Raw genomic sequence first — 22,887 nt, 5'->3', positions numbered from 1 at the left:
AGGACATTGCATGCTGTCAACTGGGTATCTGAGGTTTACAGGTCATTTACAACAAACATGTTAGAATTAAAATCTTTTCTTGAGGTGGCTCGTGAGATCTTTATTCGGTTCAGTTCAATTCAGCTTTATTTGTATTGCATTACTTCCCAATGTCATCTCGGGGCACTTTACAGACACATAATTCCCAGACAATTCATAATAAATAGCCTAGTAAAGGAAAAACAACAAATTGCATCGAATCTTGACTTTGATCTGATCTCCCATCCTGGGCATGCACAAGGCAACATTGGACAGTTTTAGAAGTGGCCCGTGACTTTCTTTTTTTTTTTTATGTTCCAAAATTTTCTGATCGTTTGTGTATGTATATGTTATATTGTGCTCTCCTTCTTGTTGTTTTGTGTCTCACAATTGACATGGAACCAAACTAAGCTTTGACCCTTTATGGTTTCATTCTATGTAATGTGTTGTCGAACCTTAAAGATCACTTCCCTTTCCATGAACTTCATTTTGCTAACAATATTTGTTTACTGACATCAGCTGAGGGGATATGCACAAGTATTGTGTTAATCGTCATATTTTGACATTTCATGTTGCCACACAATAAACCACACACAGATCCCTGTACGTCAGACATCATCACTCTCACATTTTATTCATGTTTACTTGGTGTCATCTCTCATCAGTTACCCTCAGTATGTGCTGAAATTATTTATGTGCATTTTACTCCTGACAATGATAAAAAGAGCAAGTAAAAAATCCATACTTGTAAAAGTTCATCGAGAAAGATAATATAAATCTAACTGATTTATTTTATTTGCAAAATTTGAAAAATGCTTATCAAAAAGTGCAGCTCTGTAGAGAAAATATGAGGCTTTGCATATAATTTTGCACAGATATACAACTGTTCAAAATATGCGGCCTAAATCCAACACAGATGAAAAACAAATGACGCTAAGTTTTCTTGCTACATACTAAAGCCTCGAGGTAAAAAGTGACTTTTTTTCCTTGTTTTTTTGCTATAAAAAGGGGTGGGGTAATGCAAAACAAAAACTAAATGAGTGTTCACTAAAACTGACAAAATATTAGGCAAATTTCAAAATCTATAACTGTATTGTGTATGATGTGATTTAGATGTTAATGAAGTTATACCATATGGTGTGTTTTGTGCAGAGAACAAGATTAAATCAACAATTACAAAAGCAGAGAAAGTTGTGGCAATAATATTTAAAAGGCACCTAAAAGTACAGTGACTCTTTAGCTGACTCAGTGATTCACTATAACTGACAGTCATTGTTACGATGAAAACAGTCAGAATGTCTTTGAATAGATGATGAGAAACAGGATGGGACAAGCGACTGTGCTGGTCTCCTCCCTGACACAGTAAAGCATCAATTTTTGTCATTTTGTTTCTTTCCAAAAAACATTAAAGGCAGGGTAGGAGACCTAGGAAAACAGTTCAAGCAAGCTAAATTCTGAAAATACACAATTGAAAAGTCTAATTCCCTTTGTTCAGACTTCTCCCCCAAAGTCACCCCTCCAACCACCAAACCGTGCGGCAGCTGAGTTTAGTAAGCATATCAACACAATCGTTAGGATTGGACTGGCTAAAACAGCTGGATGGGTTTTGTCAGCCCTGTCCGTTCCACTGGCGACGACAATATCTTTATTTTTTTGTATTAGAGTTTTCATTTAATTTGTTGGAATTGGAGTGAAAGTGATTTTAAGCAATATAGTAAAAAATTCTCTTGGTAAATATCTCCTTCCCTACTTTGAAGTTAAGACAACTGTTTGTCCTGATCCTGAGATTTCCACAAAGCTGATGCTTTGTTATAAAGCAACAAATTGTCCTTTTTTCTGGACCAGCTGTTGTCAGTGTTTTCTTTCCTCTGCACAACAGCAGAGGCAAAAGTGTTCAGAATTATCAATTTATAAATAAAAAAGATTGCACAAATTATTCAAAGTGGCCATAAATTTGTGCATTCACTAAAAAACTTAGTAAATATTTGCACTGTCAACAGCACTGTTTTGTTTGAATGGTATTCATATAAAGTGTGGTGTCACTACGGTGAATCATCTTTCCTAATGATTTAACATATCTGGGAAAAGAGAGGCCTAAGTATTACCAGGTCCAACAAAATCCCAAAGACAAAAACATAATAATGAAGTCTGTCTAAATAAACTACACAAACACACTTACATATTTGTGTATGCGTGGTAACAACACATAGATATATACTTGCATAGATATTTTTCAAAAACATCATTCTTCTGTTTTAAGCTTTTTTGATTAGCTTAAAACACACTTCAAACCACCAAAACATTTCAATTAAATACCAAACAACTATTTTAAAAATATAAAAGACTTGGTTTGCATCCCGAAGCAATCATAAAAATCTGCAGATTGCAGTCAAGGACCATCGCTTCCATCGTAGATTACAGGCTTCTCCATGGTCAGATGGTAGAAGACTTTCTTAGAAATGAACCTGTTGAAAAACAGAGGAGAAGGCGTCGAAATAAAACAAACAGTCTGCACATGACATGTTTCTGTCATTCAGCTAATATATTTTTTTTTAAAAATCTTCAGATTTTTGGGCGTTTCATACCGAGAGAAGGAGTTGTCGAAGATGAGCGTGTAGAAGCCGGGGTGCCGGACTTTCAGTTGTCCCTGAATTGTTTCTTTATGGGAATTGCAGCGAGTCAGAGGAATCAGGACCTGTGAGCAGAACAGAAACACTGGTTTCAGTCGGATCTGTGTTTATGTAAAGGACTCACCAAAAGACTTTGTAATAAATGTCCCTTTCTCTGGATCATTCATTATACAGTATGATATAATTAATAACACTCAAATGGTCATGTTTTTATTTGACCATCTGTCTTTCATAGCAATAACATATTACATAATGTCATTTTGAAAAAAAAATCTACAACCTATGACCTGAGAACTTGGTTAATTTTTAATTCAGTGAAGTTTAAAATGGGAAAAAAAAAGAAAGAAAAACCACATATCAGGAGCTGTCAGGATGTGCGCGTGTGAAAATAAGATGACATGTCATAAATTATTTAAAACCCCTGACATTTTTAGTGCATATTGTCGACCTGCTGTTGTTTTTCCTCAGTCTGCCATCTTTGAAATGACCCTGCTCTCTGTTGGGGGTTTGCAGTTTCAGCCTGCTGTGTGTGGTAATAACTTCTGCTTTGGAGACATAATGTGTGAGTTTACTGCACTTTATGTTTTCAACAACTGAAAATGTATTTGTCCTTGTGAAGTAGTTTTCAGAACTTTCCAATAGTCAGACTTGTCAAAGCGAAAAAATGATGGCAAAATATCTTGACAAAATTCAGAGCTGTGACAAATAAGGTCAAGTTAAAAACATGTTTCCTTAACGTGTTAAAATAAAACTTCAGGCAGAAAGCAGCTCTACCTTTGACTGTTCCACTTGGGTCTCACTGGATTCTCGATAAACCACACTAAACGATATGCTTTTGGGCTCAGAGGAAAACATCCAGCTGATAGTTGGCCCACAGTAACCCACAGCAACATTGATGACACTGTAACCGCTGGACTTGACAAAGAGCTCCCTGGATCCATCGCCAAACTGAGAGATATCATCTGTGCTGAGAGGAATGACCATCCTGTAATGATAATTCAAAATATAAGGTGCATGATCCCTTACAGACCAGGATGTCAGAAATGTACCTTTATTAGCTGCAGCGAGGACTCTTAATTCACATGGGGACTCATTAATTTCACATGTATGAATTACATTAAAGCTGACACTCACGTGACTTCTCCTGATTTAAGAAGGTTAATCTCTGAATCCTGAACAGTGGGAACATGCTCTTCATCTCCTGTGGCTCTGCAAAATGCAACATGAGAAAATCCACAGTAAGAGCAATGTCCTAATGGAGGACAGAGAAATGATGACAGACTACCATGATTCTCTGCAGGGTCCACCCATTTGTCTTCCCAGATATCTTGGGGATAGGTTTTATGATTATGCATTTAAATTGGATTCTGAATTTTACCTGCAGATCAGTGTCTGTGCATCTTAATGAATAGCTCAATTTTTTTGGGTAGGGGGCAGGGGTGTTTTTAAGTTTACATAAATATGCTTAACCTTTACACTATCGCAGTGTATTGCAGTATTGCAGATGGTTTTTGTGCACTGCCTTAACAAAGAAAGTACATTTTATTCCAATCATCTTGGGAGATGCAAAACCTGAGATGACGTGACAATATAATTCAATACTCAGGAAACAAGCATGAAATAAATCTTTTTTTTTTCCAATCTTCACAGTCATGCATTTCTATAATCTTTGAAAAAAAACATTATGTCAGAGCAATCAAAACAGAACTGTAAACATGTCCGTCTGACATCGTACTAAACTGAATTTTTTAAGTGCTCACAATAGAGTACTCAACATATCATAATGAAGTCTGACATACGTTAATCTAGAAATAAATTTTGCTTCCTTGTTTATTGACAGGGACAAATAGAGTAGTCCAGTTAAATGTCCTAGACTAGTTATGGCCATAGCTTAACTTAACTGTGCATGTAAACATATCGATCCATTAATAACTTTTCTGGCTGGCCTCATAAATAAATGCAACTTATAGTCCTGAGCAACTTACAGTCTCGAAAAAAAGGGGAGATATATATATATATATTTATATATATATATATATATATATATTTTTTTTTTTTTTTTTTTTTTTTTTTTTGGGGGGGTTTTTAAATTTTTTTGCAAAATGCTCACAACGAAATGTGCCATTAAGTGTATTCATTATTGTGACTCAGCTGTTATTTGATTCACTGAATGATACAGGTTACATGATAAATGGGCAATCTGCTAAACTCTGACAGATTGTGGTGAATTATTGATAGTACTGATTAAAAATGCTGTAATTGCATAAGCAAAATACGGCGTTATAAATTGTTTTCAAACTTTTCTCTGAGTTTTATTTAGGAAGGATGACTTAAATATTGATCCGGTTAACCTTGTCTTATCCACGAGCTCTGTCCTGAGATTGAGAAAAACACACACTCACGCTTCCAGCACTCCCGTTTGTCTTCGGTCTTGTTCTCCTTCCTGGGAGCCTCCTGTGGTCTGAGAGGTGCTATCGCTGTCGTAGACGCCATTCACCTCTTCTTCTGTGATGATATCAAAAGCTCCATCATCAGATGTGTTACTAGGGTCTGAAACTGGGGGGAAATGTTTAGCTAAATTTTAAAACATAAAAAAGCACAAATGCAAACATATTTTATGTACAATCAAAAAATTTGAATCTTGTAAAAAAAAAAAAAAAAAAAAAAAAATCTAATAACAAAAAAATTCAATTAAATTTTATTTCTAACAAAAACTTTTGATATGTATGTCTGTATACATATCCTCATGTTAAACTTGATGCAAGTAGCAGAAACAGTTCCTTGACACACTCTCAAAAGTAGAGGTACAAGATAGGGACATTTCTGTACTGATAGGTACATTTCAAAGAAATGTTCTCTCAAAAGTACAATACTGGTCTTGAACCGACCAGAAGTACACCTTCAGAGTATGAAAAAGGGTTCAAAGTGACATGAAGTACAAATTTGTACCATTTTAACCAGAAGGGTACTTGTAGCATCGAAAAATGTTTGTTGTGACAAAAACTATTGTTAGCAGCAGTGCTTTAAGTGGGCCGGTACGCAGCGGTGCGCAGTACCAGCACTTTTAAATTCTATTCTTTTGCGTACCGGGACTATTTTTTACAGCGTATAGTGCACACTGGGACTTTTACCAGCTTTGCTTCAGCAATCAGTATACCCTCCTACGACTTCACCACATATTACAACTGATATTTGATGATTTTATAAAAAAAAAATGTAAAAAGTCGCCTCAAAAGAAATGTATTGTTAAGACCGGTTTAGACGCACAACACTTGCTGTAGCCCACAACGTCAGTATTTTGAGTTTTTGAAGATTATTATTAGATTAAATATACAATAATATTGCTAAGTGGCATGGACCAGGCCTAATGCTGTGAAAAACATAAAAAAACACAACTTGATAAGGTGAGGTTGAACTTGATAAGGTACAAAAATAGGCCAGAACTGAAGGGTACAGAAATGTCTCTCAAAAGAGTACACCCCCAGCGACAAGCATTTGTGCCTTTTTAGGTACAAGCTGGTACCTCTATTTTTGAGTGCGCAGTGTGAAAAAGCTTCCATGCTCAACTATTTCCAGACAAGGTTATTTCACTCATTGCGGACTCATATGAGCTCGGTATGAAACTACTGTACCAAGGTTTTGTCTGAAACAGTTACACTATGTGACAAAGAAGAGCTCAGCAGAGGAGATATTGGTGCTTTTTTTCTGTGCATGGTTGAGTTTTAACTTGCATGCAGAGATCATCTTGTGTGTAGTGACAAAATGTCCTGAGGCCATGCAGAGATTTCCTCTTCAGGATCAGTGGATTTTTAGAAACAACAAATTTCCCACTCGTCTGTCCAAGCACTGAATTCTTCCTCCTCTCTCTGGGATGCCATTTTCCCATGCAGTCAGATTGCTGACCCACTGCCACTTAACCATTGGTGTAGTGGTTCCCCGAGAAGTAGGTATACTCTCAATTTTTAACCCTTTTTAAGAAAAAAAAAAAAACAAAAACAACCCCCCCCCCCCCCCCCCCCCCCCAGAAAAGTAGCCCCCCCCTCCAAAAAAAACACTATTTCAGAAAAAATGACTATTTAGTTCACCCCAAAATTTGTTCAGTATATTTGTCTCATTATTTCTGCTCTTTGGTTTTAGGGAGGAAGAGTTATGAAAGGACTGGCACACAGACTAGTGAGAGACAGGCTCATAGACATATATACATACCGTATATCTTTATTATGTCTATGTTCAGGCTAAAGTTAACACAGCTGACGGCTAACTGCACCAGTGTATCATAGGTAACCTTAGCTGAGCTGCTGAGCAACGTATATATAGAGACTTTTGTAAAAGTAAAAGCCTGCATCACAGGGGGGTTTAGAAGTGGGTATACTCAATCCTGACTGAAAAAGAAGTGGGTATACTCCGTATACCTGCGTATACCCTGGACTTCACCACTGCACTTATTATTAGCTGTGATGAGATAGTTGTGGTATTTTTTTCTTTTCATTACATGTCTTTCTGTAAAATTTTTTTCCCAGACAAAATGCTTATCTAAATTTAACTGAGCGCCTTAAAAATAAAACAAAAACTCCTACTTTGTATTCTGTGATGATTACATTTTACACAGCACTTCAATTGTTTAGGGAAATCAGACAGCAGAAAGAAAAGTATAATATAAATAACCCTCCTTTGGGTGTAAATGTCACTTTCTTCCCTTTTTGTGTACTAAACTGAAATTCTGCATTACCGGTTTCAGCCATTGTTCCTCAGGTGAGGTTTTTCACTTCTGTTTTACTCTAAAGCTGAACCTCAGAAAACAATAGCAAGAAACTTGGTCAATTACACAACTGTGATGCTAGCAAGCTGTGGAGACTGTGCACTTTTCCCAACGTTAACTCTCACCTGTTACTCTGGGTGTTGGTTTATATGGAGCTGGCTCAGAAGGCGGCTGCAAACCAGCTCCAGGTGGAGGTGGTGGTTGCACATCCGATGGACTCAGCTCTGCCTCTGTAAACCTCTCCACCACTGCACTGTGCTGGGTGTAGCAGTCCCTACAGCAGCGCTCCTTCTTCCCGCTGTGCTTGGTCATGACAAAGTTGTTGCTGCAGTAGTAACAGAAGATGCGACCACAAAGCCTGAATAATTCAAAACAAAGTTATAAATATTTATCCATCGATAACACCAGAGTTATGACGTTCAGAAAATGTAAATGTTTGCATTTTGAAGGATGAAAATCAATTTAGGGCAAGTAAAGTTGGCCCTGGTGGCCACTTAAAAAACCCACCTGCAGTGATGTCTGCGCAACCACCAGGTGAACTGACCCTTACAGCCGAGACAATGTGTGGCCTCATTATCCACCAACCACCAGCGCTCCTCTGCTCGTAGTTTCTGCTCAAACTCCAAAGCGTCTGACTTTTGCCACAGAGCATCTTTGTCCCTGATAAAATTCACAAAAAATAAAATGCATTTGTGTTTAATTCACATGGATGTAATTGTGTTTAACAGCAGTGTTATTTGTGCCCTGTTGGAGCTTAAACATTGAGACTGGAAGCTGGTTGCAAAGTAAAGTATTGCACAGTGGTCCTGCGTTGCCCCTCATTTCTTTGAATTTTGCTATCAAAGAGCAAGACTTTCTTGTAATCTTAGTGGCTTTGAACAATAGTTCTGCAAACTTTCTAAATGTCTTTCAGTGATTTCATGTGTACACTGACTGCTTTTTCATGCATTTTTACTTGACATATCTCAGCATGGTGTGCAGTGGAAGACGAATGGAAAAAAAAAACTAACTACAGCTGTTGAACAGCTTCTGAAAAGGCTACCTTAAAGGCTAGAAAACAGTCCTGCAAGGACCAGAGAGATGTATTTGGCCTCTCAGTTAATACGTCTATTGTTGGCAAAAACCTCATTAGAAATGTTTTCATTGTAACAGCTACTGTCCAAGTCAGCCTTTCTGAAACCACTTCTGAAGCTCGACTTGAGGAAGGGAAACTGGGACAAAAGGCTAAAATATGGTAAACGATACAGGAACTGAAAACCAGGGGCAACAGGTCTAGAGGTGATGAATCTTCCAGACCTTATTGAAGCATTGTTCAATCCTGCTGGCAGAAAATGAATCAAAAGGCAGTCAGCATTCAAGAAAGGACTTTAGAAAGTCTTTCAACAAGCCTAGATAGGTAGTCCTAAAGACTGCTTGAAGACATTACGAGTTTATCTAAAAGGATTGAAGAATGCGATCGGTCATATCAAACACTGACTTTTCAAGCTTGTTAGAATAGTACAAATTCCCATTTATGTTTACACATTTCAACACATTTCCTGTTTAATCTGCATATTTGACTAAATATTTCCGCTCACTACTTTTGGAGAGAACTGTAAATGATTTTTAATTAAAAGATACGTCTAATCTTTAGCTCAACTAAAATAAAATATATGTTTAATTAGCACTAAATTAACTATGATTTTGTTTATAATGCTTAAAATTCTGTAATCTGGAGCACTGAAAGAGGTTTCAAGGAAAAATAAATAAGGGCATTTATGCATTAAAGATCATGTGTGCACATCCAGTAGGAATTGATCGATGTTTTTGTGCTTCAGCCTATGGAGTGTGAAAGATGCAGAAAAAGCTCTTTGTTGCTTCCGCAGATGTTTTCCATCACACTTCACTTCTCACTTTCTTTCCCGCCCAATCTCAGTGAACTGTTTTAGGATTCAAAGACTTTTTACTTATCCTGCCTTTATGACCTAATTTTCACTGATCACAATCCTGTCAAGTAAACCGGGACAAATTATTTTAATGGAGGAATCTTTTCAAACTCCACATATCACAGTGACTATAAAATGCAGGTACTCAGCAAATATAACAAAGTGGCGAGACTGAAAAGAAAACAAAGCTGAACTCATCTTTCATTGAAAGTCCCTCTGGCTATTTTAACTACCAGCCTTTCACACAGATGTAGTAGGAAGAGGTCATACTTTATAAGCTCAATGAGCCGTTCCTCAAGGTTGGTCTTGGTTCTGTTCAGGTCATCGATCTCTGCAGTCAGCTTCAGATATTGGCTCTGCCTGTCAGCTTCTGTTGTCTTCAGTTTCTGCTTCAATTCCTCACACACTTTTTGCACAGCCAAGTGTGCCTCCTCAACACTGAAGAGAGACAATAGTTAGTCTGCACAATTTACTAATCATAACATGAAATTTAAAAGTATTAATGATCATGGCCTCACCTTTCTAATGTGGTTCTTAGTTGCTGAATCTCATCTTCGTTCTCACGAATGCTTGCTTCTGTCTTTGTGATATGAGCATCTTTCTCTCCAATTAGCTGAAAATATTCCTCGTTCATAGCCTTTTACAAAATAAACAAGAAACATTTGCATCATCAAAAAGATATGATTTATGTTAAGGTTCACATAAATGTTCTGTTTGATGATCTTGAATCGCTCTTTTGAAGGATGCTAAACAGTCTTGCTGTACAACAGGATGTGTAGAGACATGCATAAACAATAAACTAGAAACACTGTTGTACAATTAAGCAGCTGAAACTGGCAATAAAATCTTTTAAAAAATTCCTTAAATTTGGAATTTTATAATGCAAACCTGTTAAAATAAAAACCACAAAGAAAATTATGATCACAAGACAATCTAGTAAGTATATCATTTGATTCGGTCCACGGCTGTTTAGCATCTCTTTTACATCCTACAATCAAAGGAAGGAAAAAAGTGTACTTTGTAACTGAGGAAAAATAAATAAAAGAGACAACCAAAAAATCAGTCTACTTCTTCATAATTTACTGTTCCTACTAGGTACCACACAAATAATCTGAATATTTCATGTTTTGTGCAGTTATGTCAACTAAACCTTTCAATATAGGACAGAAGGTCCATGTGAACATCATCCATTTTGTAATACATGAGGCAATTTTATCTATGACAACTTTATGCAGTATGAACAATCACATGCTCTGCTACATATTTTACCATCACAGTACAGCTTGTACTTATGATGTAATCACAAATTCCTACATTTAAAATTTTTAATACTCGACAGACACAAACCTCCAGTTCTGACACTTTAGCCTGCAAGTTTGACACATTCCTTTGCTCCTCCTGCAGCTGGGTTTTCTCCTTGTCCAACTGTTCGTTCACACTCTGAAATGTGAGAGTATGTGGGAGGAAATACATTAAAACTCAAAACTGGAACAAGCAGGCTTGTTACAAATATTACATAATTCTCTGTTGGACATTATTAAAGCTGACTGATGATAATTTCACGCCATTATTTGAGTAATTGAATCCATTTTCCTAATTAAAAATAGCTGGATCAAACTGAAAGAAGCACATTTTTAACTATTTCCATAATATTTTTGTCTTTGTCATCTGTTATTTAATGCATATAACTGTGCATTTAAGGACACTTAAGATTTTTTTAGTCAAATTCCAGTGAGGTTTTATTGATTTTAAATGCGTCTCTGAGGGCTAATTAGGATTAAATAATGAAAAGTAGAGCCTGATAACTTTACAGATTGATTGGATATGCAGTAAAACTGAAAAATTAAATATAGAGTCTTTTAAATTATTAACAGATCTTACCTAAAAGAAAACTAAAAAAAAACCCACTCATAAATGGAGAGGTCTGATGACAATCCTCGTACTGATTATCAACGTATTACTAAGTTAATCATCTGAATATATAATAAAATATATAGAAAATACACCTGCTGCTCAGAGAAACAGTTATAAGTTTTGTAGGCATCAGATCATCAGTCAATGCTGGTCAAACTATTTTTGAAGACAATAATGTAGAAATCAAGTGAAATTTCATGCTGAAAAAAGAAAATATATATATAAATGTCTGGACCAATGTTTATGTTCACCAGTTCATTAGTTTCTGTAATTCTTTACTGTGGGCCACAAACTAAATATGATACTGAAGAGAAAGCCAAGACATCACAATTCATAACTCAGGTTCATGGCTGCCCAGATGCACAGTACCATTAAAAATGTCTTTATTTCTAAAGAAGTGTGTCCAAATCATACTGATTAGAGGTGTATGAGTGGATACTTGTATCTTGGTCTGGAATAAATCGATGGACTGAAACATCTTCCTATACAGAAATCCACTTATTAAAAATGAGCTATTGTCAATGCACTACAAATCATAGCTCTGACATTCAGTCAAACTCACCTTCATCTGGACCTGATGATTCATGTTCTCTGAGCTCATTTGGAATTTGACAGCTTTTAACTCCTCTCGACAGGAGTCCTTGACGCTTTGCAATTGTTTCTTTGTCTTTTCCAGTTGTTCCTGAAGTTCTGAGACAGTCTCTGGAAGCAGCTCCCTCTGTGTTAACTCCTCTTGCAGACGGCTGTTTTCCAGTTGCAGTTCCTCTGTGCATTCCTTCAATCGCCCCATTTCTTTCTCTAGTTCTTCAATCTTAGCAGTGTTCTCCGCCCAGTGTTCTCTGGCCTCCTCTTTCTCTGCACTCAGCTTGCAGATGGTCATTCCCAGCTCTGCCATCTCAGTGTTTGCTCTGTGAAGACCCTCGTGGGTGTCATTGTTCTCTAATGCCAGCTTATTGTTTTCTGCTTTGAGGGTGGACAGTTCTTCCCGCATGGCCGCTGCAGAGATGGCCAACTCGGCGTAGGCAGCAACTTCTTGATCATGTTGTTCAATGAGAGCCTTTTCTTTCTTTCTGCTCTCCATGAGCTCCGCTACATGCCTTTCATTCAGCGCCTCCATTTGGGATTTAAGCTGCTCAGTGAGGGACCTGAGCTCATCTCTTTGGGCTTCCGTGACCTCCAGCTGTGCTTGGGATTTTAGCTTTTCCTCGTCAGATCTCTGCACATGCACCTTTAGGTCCAGGATCTCTGCCTGAAGCCTGGACACCTCTTCCATCCTAACCTCCAGCTGGCTTTGAGCCACAGTTAATTCAGCTGTAACTTCCTGATTCTCCTTGGCTTGGACTGCGCTCCTCTCCAGTTGTGATATTTCCATCACCTGCTTCTCATTTGTTGCCCTTTCAATCATCTCTAACTGTTTCGCACAAGTTGCTTCTGCATTGGCTTTGGCAGTCTCAAGCTCCTTCTCCTTTGCTTCTAATGCTTTTAATGTGGACGTCAACGTAACAAGGTCCTTCTCTTTACTACTTAACTGGGCCTCTTTGGCTTGGAGCTGCTCTTTGAGAGTGGCTTCGTTTTTACGTGCAGCATCGAGGTTGTTCTCCAGTTCACCAATCTGTCCCTTTAAATTTTTCAATTCTGCCTGCATGCGACAAAGAGCAGCTTTGTCTGTTTCCTGCTCCTCTTGTAGACTCAGATTCTCCTGCTCCAGCCGCTTTGACGTCGCCTCCAATAGCTTTGCAGCCATTGTTTCTCGCTGCAGACTCTCATCCAGCTTGCAGTTTTCTTCGCGCAGTCTTTTCTCTTTTTCACCGACTGTGATTTCGGTATCATTCAGCTGGCCTCTAAGTTGTTTCTCAGATGCCCTTAGAGCTGCTAATTCAGCCTCGAGGGCTGCTCTGTTTTCCGTCATCTCATTCTGCAGCTCCTCATTTTTCTTCAAGGTAGTTAACTGCTTCTCTTTTAATTCCATTAGACTGGCACATTTCATCATGTAATCTTCCATCTCTGCAGCCTGCTCTTTCATTTTACTCTCACACTCATTGAGACTAGTGGTCAGTTTGTCCTTTTCCATTGCCAGGCTCTGGTTCTTGGCTTCTACATGCTCAACTGTCTCATGGAGCAAACTTAGCTCTGCCTCTTTGCTCTGAAGCTGAGCTTTAAGGGCAGAAATCTCTGCTTCTGAAGTCTCCTTCAAACTTCCGGTATTCCTCTGTATTTCATCGATATCTTCCTGCGCCTTCTTCTTCACCTCTTCCAACTCTTTCTCTTTCTCTTCTTGACATCTTTGGAGGTCTTGCAACTGCCTCTGTAAGTTATGTACCTCTTTCTCTCTTAATGTCAAATCCACCTGCAGCTTTTCAAGTATCCTGCATTGTTCCTCCAACTTGGCTTTTTCCTCAGACCCCGATGTTATTAATGCATCAAGTTTTGTCTCTCTATCCTTTGCTGCTGCCTCCTTAACGCTTCGCTCCTCTTCTAACCTTTCTACGTGCCTCTTCTTCTCATCCAGCTCAGCTAAAGCCTCCATTTTCCCTTTCTCTGCCTGTTTCAAACTGTCCAACAATTCGTGAATCTTCTGTGCTGAATCAAAGTAACTGGCAGCCTGCTGGCCCTTCTCATTCAAAATACCATCCAATTTGGCCATGAGCTCTAAATTTTTGCCCTCAGCCGCAACCAGCTTCTCCTGAAGTAAGCTGTGCTGAACATCCCTGGCTTTTTCCTCAATCCTGAATGCTTCCAGTTCTCTGGACAGAATCTCCTCTCTCCCCCGCAGAGCCTTCAGTTCCCCCTGCAAGCCCCTCTGCTCCTCTTGGGCAGCGAGTGACACATCAAGCTGTCTCTGAAGCTCAACATTTACTCCTCTGAGTTCAGATGCCTCTTCAACCAGCTGCTGCATCTTATCAAGGAGCTCTTGCTGCTTAAGCTCAGACTGGTCCAGTTCCAAGCGAAGTGCTTCGACTGTGCTGACGTCTTCCATGCAGGCAGGGAGAGACTCATTGAGATCATTCAACAGACCGTGTCCATAGTCAGGGCTAGAAGGGAATTCGTGGGCTTGCTAGATGGTTGAAATGGAAATTAGACAAGCATGGAAGGAGTTAAATATTTCTTAAGGTTATTATGAAATTACAATGTTCTTAGAGGCAACCATCTGAGAGTAGTACCTGAGAGTAGTTGCTAGCCAGACTGTTAATACTAGAACTCCGACTGGGTGGTTTCCATATGTGGCCAGGGGAATTTGTACTTCCCAGTGTCCTCCTTTTGAAGAGAAAAAATAAGGTATTGGAGTCATTATTCCTGGCAAGAGAATTATGAAGCTAGTTTAGCTGGTTTGTTAGCAGGACCTTCATGTTGATCCAGATGCTCATACTTATCTCAGGATTTCTTATCTAGTTTTTAAGAGACTGCTGGTCCAAATAAGTGTGACATGGCACAACTTAACATCCCACAATGCAAGAAACAGCCTTCCGTGTTTTTGAGTTTTAACATCTTGTCTCAATTTTTCTATTTAACTTTTTATTCATTCATTGCTTTGATTTGAACACAAATACAAAACAGCATGATGTAAACTTACCAGAAATAGCAAAGAAAGTTTATTTTTATCTGTACTCACAAGGCAGGTAAGAAGACTGAATAAAAGCAACACCATACGAGAAGAAATAAAACAAAGGTTCTCTCATTTGTTACCTTGCAAATGTTGGCCAGGAGGCATCGAGATCATGGCCTCTCGAAGCCACATCAAACTGCACCTCATTAAGCTCATACAGGTGACTGATTATGTCGACGCTCAGGTGGGGCTTCAAGAAGGGACTTCTTGCATAGTACCAGTCGCTGTGTGAGAGGAGAGGTGAGTAAAGGTTACAACAGGCCATTGAAAACTAAAAACAATAGCAACATGACTGTACAGAAAAACATTTTTTGGCACTTTAATGCTTCTAAACTGCAAGTATTTTTCGAGCTTCAAGCAGGGGATGTTTGCTGGACGTCTGGAGGGCATTAACATTTTTAGACATCACTCCATTGTTAAAATGAGAATAAACAGAGAGATGGGAAGGATTAGAGTCTCAACTCCTTTTTTTTTTTATCTTAAATAAACATTTATAAAACTCACTAAATGCACTTTAATATCAGTATTTATTACTAATTTTATCTCAGTGACTGTACATTGTTATCTCATTTTGCATCTCTGATGTAATTTTTCTGAATGACAACAAACTGAAACTGAATCTAGAAGTTTGCACACGAGTGAACCTGGAATAGTGTTAATCCAAAATGAATAACACTGGAATGCTGTTGCCTTTTTATTGTCTGTAAATTTGATGTAAACACATACTGATCACATGACTGTTGTTACACAAGCCAATACCGGTGTTTGCTTCAGAAAAAAAAAAAATCTGAAGACTTTTGCATTTGCCAGGTTGTTAGAGTTGAACTGAATGCTGCAGATTTGTCCTTCAGTCAGGCAACTGGATGGAAATAAAACTACATTATCTCCTTCTTTTTGTAAGTGTTCATTTATGTCAGATAAATGAACATAAATGTTCATATCTGATTATGCAGCACACCAGCTTTACACTGAAAGCATAAATAAGGAAATAAGGATGGAGTCATCCTGTTTCTGCTGCATTGATGAAGGAAAAATTTACTGCACAGGCAAAGTACTGATGGACTTGTTAAGGACTACACTTTGATGCAATAGAAAATTTGGGCTGAACAAAGCAGCACCTCGAAGTCTCTTTCATGGTGTTTGATTGTGCATTAAACACCTAGCTTCTGTGAGCGAGCCCATTATAACCAGATTTAAGTGACTAGCCCTTGCCCAACGGCGCACAGCAACTGGAAGGCTAAAAAAATGCCAATATAAGAATTAGACTTTGGTGTATCAATAATTTGTTGAAGATTTTTTTAGAAAATGACCGTATACTTAAGTCAAATAATGTTTCCAAGTCGATATTTTTGTCTAAAACACCCAAACATTTTCATACAACTTTATTTTCTACTGTATAACACACACACCGACTCTGACTGGTAAATTTCCAAAAATCTTAATGCTTCCTTTCAGTTAAACAGCTCCTGATTTCTGCACAAACTCCTCACAGATGCAGCAGCTTCTTTTCACTAGTAGCAAAATAAGGGCGTAAAATATCTGATCATGCAGCACACCAGCTTTACACTGAAAGCATAAATAGGGAAATAAAGTTTGTTCCGAAGCTGCCTGTTCCTGGAAGTTTTACAATACCTCTATGCATGCGTTACAATCTGGTTCATTCAAATTTAATGATGTTTTTACTTTTTTTTAGGTTAAAGTGCCAGTCTACATGAAAAAATACACACTTCAGAGCGTGTGACAGATTTACCTGGTGACTCTCTGGTTCATCAGGCATTGCTGCAACGTGTCAGCCAATCGTTGATGGACGAGGGAGTAGCGAATAAATGCTCGGCCTTTCCCCAGAGATGTCTTCAGCTAGTGAAGCGAAAACAGACATTCTTTTATACAGAGCTTTAAAGAGGTGCTTACTCACACTCAAGGGATATTCCATATGTCAGAAAATACAAAGAAAAACAAGTGTTACATGATGGCATCTTATTGCTTACCATCTTAAAAGTAAAATTATTTAACCTCCAAACTCAAAATGCACAAATGCTCTTTTAATAAATAAAACTGAATTAAATCCAGGAAAAGAAAAAAGTTAAAAGGTAAACTATAAAAGCCATGGGACACTGAATAACATCAACATTGTTCTGTATCAGAACCATATAAATATATTCAGTAGTTTCAGTCTTTCATATAAAAATCACTAGTTTTTATGCAGCAATGTAAAAAGAATATCATGACTTAAAGACTATTTGCTTAGGTCTTATCTAATTTTAATAAACAGTGTGCACTCTGCATTAGTAGTGCCTTTATAAACAACAAAAACACACCTCGGTGATGGATTTGACAAAACGGATTCCATCATTGGCTCCTTTGATCTTCACCAGACAGTCATTGAAGTAATCCCAGTAGTCCTTCTTGGTGCCCAGAAACGTTGTCTTTTCCTTTTGATCAAACTGAAAGAAAAATGCAACTTAAGGTAAAACTGCTGAATGTTTTATTTCTTTCAAAGACGCAAAAGACAGTAAAGAGACACAATTTTTATCAGCTGAAGTGTATCCACTGTGTCTTCACGCTATTTTATTTTCTGAAAATAGATGGTGGGGTTTCTCTAACTAGCTGTATCTTATGCCTGTTGGTAACTAGAACACATTAAATTTGATGTGACAATGTAGACAGAATCCCACCTGCAGGAGATACTCTAGTTTGTAGGAGAACTTGTGCAGATTGGTACTGTCATCTGTGATTGGCTCCCCACTTTCCCGGTACTCCTTTGCAAGCTCTGCAACTGCCTCTGAAATTCACAGACACACAGGTAAATAATTAAGAGCCCAGTAGCATAGTTAAGTCACAGAGCAGGAAATAACCAGGCTACTCTATTCGGTGCTACAAGGGCCGCAATCCAGCAGATATTCAGTGCATTCCAGCTTCACACACAACACACCTGAATCAAATTAAATGAACCTAGCAGCCTATCAAGTTCTGTATAAGGACTCATTCATTTGAGTATGGCATGTTGGAGCAAGAATACACTAAAAACCTGCTGAATTGCGATCTCATAGGACCGAATTGTGTCACCCTGATGTAGATGAACCTTGGAAAGCACACAAATGAATAACACACACATAATGGATACTGTTTATGTGGAATACTTTGAGATAATACAGAAAAGCACAACCTTTCTTTATCCTGTTAATGAATCGGGTCACGATGGAAATTCAATAGCAAATATTCAATTATCTTGTTTAATGCATTTTGACAAAACATACATACTCTTAGAAAAAAACTACAACCCATTTACCCTTTTTTGAATTTAGCCAATCCGTATGTTAAAAACTTGCCTCGTATCCATCGCAAAAACTGGAAAGATACTTGTGATGGATTCACCCTCAGCACACTCTCCCTGTCTCGCTGCATGCTGACAGTTGCTGCCATTATACTCTTACTATACAAACATGAGGTCAGATGATTCCTGTCCCAGATGATCGGATTGTGAGAGGTCACATAGTTCCACCAGTAAAGACTGTACTCAAACAGAAGTGATGAAATCACACCTATCTAATTCTCTTCTCCTCCCTTCACTCAACAACTGCATAACGGCAATCACACACACAATCAGGCGAGCACACGCATAAAGCTGATGTACCATGCAGATCTCGGATAATCCTCTGGAGTTGGTTCTCCCCAACTGTAGCACCAGCAGCCATGGCCCCACCTCTTGCTCCCTGGCAACCAGGGGTTACAGGGTCACACCCAGTCTGCCAAATCAGAGAATCATAATCAGTCTGGACCAAAAGACAGACAAGCAAACTTCCAACATACTCTGTCATAGAGCTGATTTAAACAAATGCATTACACAATTGTGAAAGGTTTATATCAAGATTATATCACTCATGAAAAATGGATTGTTGGGATTAGAGCTCCATCAACCCCAGCATCCTTAAAAGCCTAGTATTTGGGTAATCATTGTTTAACTCATCATTATGTTTGATAGTACCTACGTTTCTGATGGGACTTTGACTATCTAATGCTAGATATCTAGGTCAAATACACAAATCAAGGAAAACGTATGCTGAATAAAATTTAATCAAACGTAAAAAAAAAAAAAAAAAAACGGTCGTATTGTTAATGACAATGTTACATGATTGGTAACATTCAACATTTAGCATAATTGATAGATCTGTTTAGCTAACAGCTAACTCACTCCACGTAATTCGGGTTTAGCGATTCTCAGATTACATATACCTACGTTTTATAACCCATTAGCTTCTAGCTCAAATATTACTTTTAAAAAATAAAGAACAACAAAACTCAACTAACATCCGAAGCTAAAAAATGCACTTTTAAAGTCATCTCTCTGGTCGCAGCTTTAACATATTAATCAAATGACAAACATTTTGAAAATAATCGTGACATCAACGGGACACGATAACTGATATAATCTAAAATCTTTCTAAATGGTTTCTGTAGAAAAATAACACTGAAATAAAAACTGTAACATACTTTTAGAAATATGACTCAAGCCCATAACAATCAACTTAGAGCGTTTACGTGTACATACAAAATTGTTGGAACTATCGTGATCGACAGAAAAGATTGCCCACTTACGATACGACTTGTAGCTTCAGGACCAATCATTGTGAGGCTGAGAGGCGGGATACAGAGAAGGGATAGTTAGGTTGCGGTAGCAGCGTAAACAGTGGAGTCATGTGATCGATAACACATAAACGTCACACTTTTCTGAGTTGTTTTGAAAACAGATGATACATAACCTTGTTTATGGTCTGTTTTGAATATTCATGTAGGGGCACTGGTGAGGCGAAGCCTCTAGGTGGTGAGTGTTTTGGTGTAGGTGTACAGTACAGACAGACTGTACAGATGCATAAGAGCACGGACCAACTTCTACCCGCGGTGAAACCCTGAATGAGGCATAGTTGATGTTGATTCTTTTATCGTGTGGTTTGTGACTGCCAGAATGAATGCAGTTTTAACTGTTGTCTTTGAACACTGTGAAGAAGGATTGTACTTTTTAATTTCGTTGAACAATGTGCAATGATAATAAAGTTTTATTCTATTCTAGTTGGAAAATTGTTTTATTCATATTTTAGATTTAACTTTGAAACTTTGAATGGATGGAAAGAAGAAAGGCGTCGCTGCTGACAGAAGTGCATTGGAGTTTACTGAACGCGCGTCTGGCACAGAACCAGAGTTTAGCCCACAGCAACCCTCAAATAATTTACTTTTTGCCGCAACACTGCTGTAAATCTTTAAACATTTTTTATAATTAAAACTACCCCGGTGTCTACCTTGCAAAAACTTTGTTTTTCCTACAATACCTGATGCTCTCATGTCATGTTAATGATGTCATAATTAAAGCAAAGCAGCCTTACACTTGTCATCCATTAATGACTATTGTCATTAATAGATATTAAAATAATGTGTCCCTGTACACAAACACAATTCTCTACACATGAATTACAAATGACCTAACTTTCCAGTCTGACACAAACAAACCAAGCATAGTTTTGGTCAATGACCGGTGGTTTTTAATTTTGCAGACACTCCAGATATTTTATGTGTCTCATTTTAATCTTAAAATTTTGGTCTGGTTCTGTTATGTCCAAGTTTTGATTATTTTTGCATGTCCAACATTTCTCTTTCTATATTTATTTATATTTTGCAACTGTTTATAAATTCTTAGTGTGTTATATAGCAACTTTTTCAAATAATTTGCGGTCATTGAATTTACTAGTATTGATCAACTCATGTCCAATTTCAGTCATTTGATTTCAACTGTTGTATCTTGGAAATATATTTCTGTTGTTCCCTGATTTTTGAACAACTGGTCTTGTCAAGCCTTTGTACTTGTGTAATTATGCTCTGACAGCTCCACAACTGCAACGTACAGTGGACCATTTGTTGATTGGAAACATTCGGGAGATTTAAGTTTAGGTGTAATAGGTCTTCTTATTCTCACTGTCAGGTGAGTGTGATTGAAGATAAGAAAAAGACTTGACCCATGAGAAGAGTAAGCATGTGTACATTTTAATTTTTACCTGATTGAAAAGGAGAATTAAACAATAAAACAGCTTCATATTGATTAATCAATTATGTTGCCAATGAATCTTTGAAAAAATCACAATCACGTGTCCATTAAATGGATGAAGCGCAACAAACTACTTTTTGATTGATTGGCCGTTTGGGTCTTGCTTGAAAATAAGTTTGAGAAGTTTGAAAAAAACATAGCGTCTCAATGGGGGGGTTTTCTCAAAATACCTTGACAGTTCTCTCCCCATATGTTATATGCTATTACTGTGTTCTGTCTACTACATAAAATAGAGTAAAATATCGGGAGAGATTTTTGGAGCAGATTTGTACCAAACAAAGAACCAAATGCGTAGATATGTAACCCATACAGAAATAAGGAAGAGAAACTCAGTATAAAAGCAACAGCATCTTGAGGTCTGTATTTAGTGCACACAGGATCACACCCAGCAGCACATCAGTGCCTTAAAAAAAGAGGTAAGTTCTTTATGCCTAACTACTCTTATGCACCATAAATGTGGGTGATAGTTCTGTAAATAAATTACATAACTAATCCTATATTTCTCTTCTAGGTTTCTAGGTGCATCCACTTTACCAGCCATGAATACCTTTTTTAATGAGAGTGACTATGATGTAGACTATGAAGATGACCTCTGTGAGAAAGACGAGTTGGTCAAATTTGGATCCTTTGTTATGCCAATTTTTTTCTCTCTTGTTATCATATTGAGTCTCATAGGAAATATCCTTGTCCTTGTAATTCTGGTTTTGTATGAAAACCTTAAATCCCTAACTAACATTTTTATCTTCAACCTTGCCATCTCCGATCTTGTCTTCACCACTGGTCTTCCCTTCTGGGCTATTTACCACATCTTTGGATGGATCTTTTCAGAGCTCATCTGCAAAGTTGTGACTTTTGTCTTCTTCACTGGGTTTTACAGCAGCATTCTCTTTCTGACCATCATGACTATGTACAGGTACTTGGCAGTGGTTCACCCTCTCACTGATATAAGTACTCCAAAACTCAGTTCTGGGATTTTTCTTTCCTTCCTAATGTGGATGATCAGCATTGCAGCAGCCATGCCCTCACTCCTCTACAGCTCCCTCACCTTGATTCATCACAAAGATAAACACTCCCAGGGCTGTGAATACAGTGCAACAAAATGGAAAAGCATTGGTATCTCAGAGCAGAATGTTTTCTTTTTGGTTGCATTTACAGTGATGAGTTTCTGCTACATTCAAATACTGAGGAGAATCACTGGAGCAAGATCTCACACAAAAAACAGGGCTGTCAAGTTAGTGTTATGTATTGTGGCTGTGTTCTTTGTGGGCTGGGTGCCATACAATGTGGTAATCTTTTTGAAGGGTTTGGCTGACAGTCTCATTGCACCATTTGATAGCTGTGAAGTGAGTATTCAGCTTGACTATGCATACCATGTGTGCCGGCTCATTGCTTTCTCCCACTGCTGTTTGAACCCTGTCTTTTATGCATTTGTTGGTGTGAAGTTTAGGCGACATCTAAAGACAATTCTGCATCGAATCTTGAGGAGGCAAAGCCCGGTTGAGGAACAAGTTCGAATGCAAACTTTTATGTCACAAGGATCAATGTATTAGTTCTTGATTTTGGGTAGGGGGTTATTTACCTCTGAAACATGTTGCCACATTGCCAACTGTCAACAATACTCTAAAGATTTTGTTCATTTGGCAAATTCAGATTTATTTCTATGAGGATCATTGAAACTGCTTAATACTTATCAACCTTTACTGAGTTTGCAAGTTTGACTTTTGCTGTCTTTTATTACATATGTCTGCGTCAAATTGTCATCACCATTTAACGTTTTATAAAAATGCACATCAATGTATATTTATTTGATCATTTCTAAGGACAAATAGCCAGTTTAACACATCTTTTTATTCTGAAATTAAATAATTAATTAATTAGATTGTTTTTCCTTTTACAGCTGTAATGCTTTTATTTCTATGGTTATTATTTGTGTATACAGCTAA

At 37.8% G+C, this 22,887-nt stretch overlaps 2 protein-coding genes across 4 annotated transcripts; one reads left to right on the top strand and one right to left on the bottom strand.

Annotated features, from left to right (window-relative positions):
* Positions 1–636: 636 nt before the first annotated feature.
* On the bottom strand, positions 637–19,396 carry fyco1a (FYVE and coiled-coil domain autophagy adaptor 1a). Of its 3 annotated transcripts, none has more exons than XM_079244913.1 (18): positions 19,342–19,396; positions 18,485–18,596; positions 17,526–17,632; positions 17,169–17,294; positions 16,601–16,707; positions 14,931–15,074; positions 14,408–14,501; positions 11,809–14,301; positions 10,680–10,772; positions 9,851–9,969; positions 9,603–9,770; positions 7,915–8,067; positions 7,533–7,765; positions 5,051–5,222; positions 3,783–3,857; positions 3,423–3,633; positions 2,604–2,713; positions 637–2,483 (listed from the first exon to the last, which is right to left on the bottom strand). In XM_079244913.1, the coding sequence occupies exons 2-18, from the start codon at positions 18,543–18,545 to the stop codon at positions 2,408–2,410; spliced, it is 4,542 nt and encodes a 1,513-aa protein (XP_079101039.1). In that variant the 5' UTR covers positions 18,546–18,596; positions 19,342–19,396; the 3' UTR covers positions 637–2,407. The 3 variants fall into 3 exon arrangements, with proteins under 3 accessions (XP_079101039.1, XP_079101040.1, XP_079101041.1); XM_079244914.1 differs by having other exon boundaries at positions 5,051–5,204; XM_079244915.1 differs by having other exon boundaries at positions 7,533–7,732.
* A 2,087-nt stretch (positions 19,397–21,483) lies between these two features.
* On the top strand, positions 21,484–22,494 carry xcr1a.1 (chemokine (C motif) receptor 1a, duplicate 1; the record flags this gene model as incomplete). The annotated part of the gene is made up of 1 exon (XM_079245655.1): positions 21,484–22,494. One exon carries the CDS (start codon positions 21,484–21,486, stop codon positions 22,492–22,494), a length of 1,011 nt encoding a protein of 336 aa, XP_079101781.1.
* Between the last annotated feature and the right edge of the window lie 393 nt (positions 22,495–22,887).

Source organism: Telmatherina bonti (assembly GCF_933228915.1).
Source record: "Telmatherina bonti genome assembly, chromosome: 8".
NCBI lineage: Eukaryota > Metazoa > Chordata > Actinopteri > Atheriniformes > Telmatherinidae > Telmatherina > Telmatherina bonti.
The sequence above is the reverse complement of the archived record's forward strand: the minus strand, read 5'-3'. Positions and strand labels throughout refer to the sequence as shown.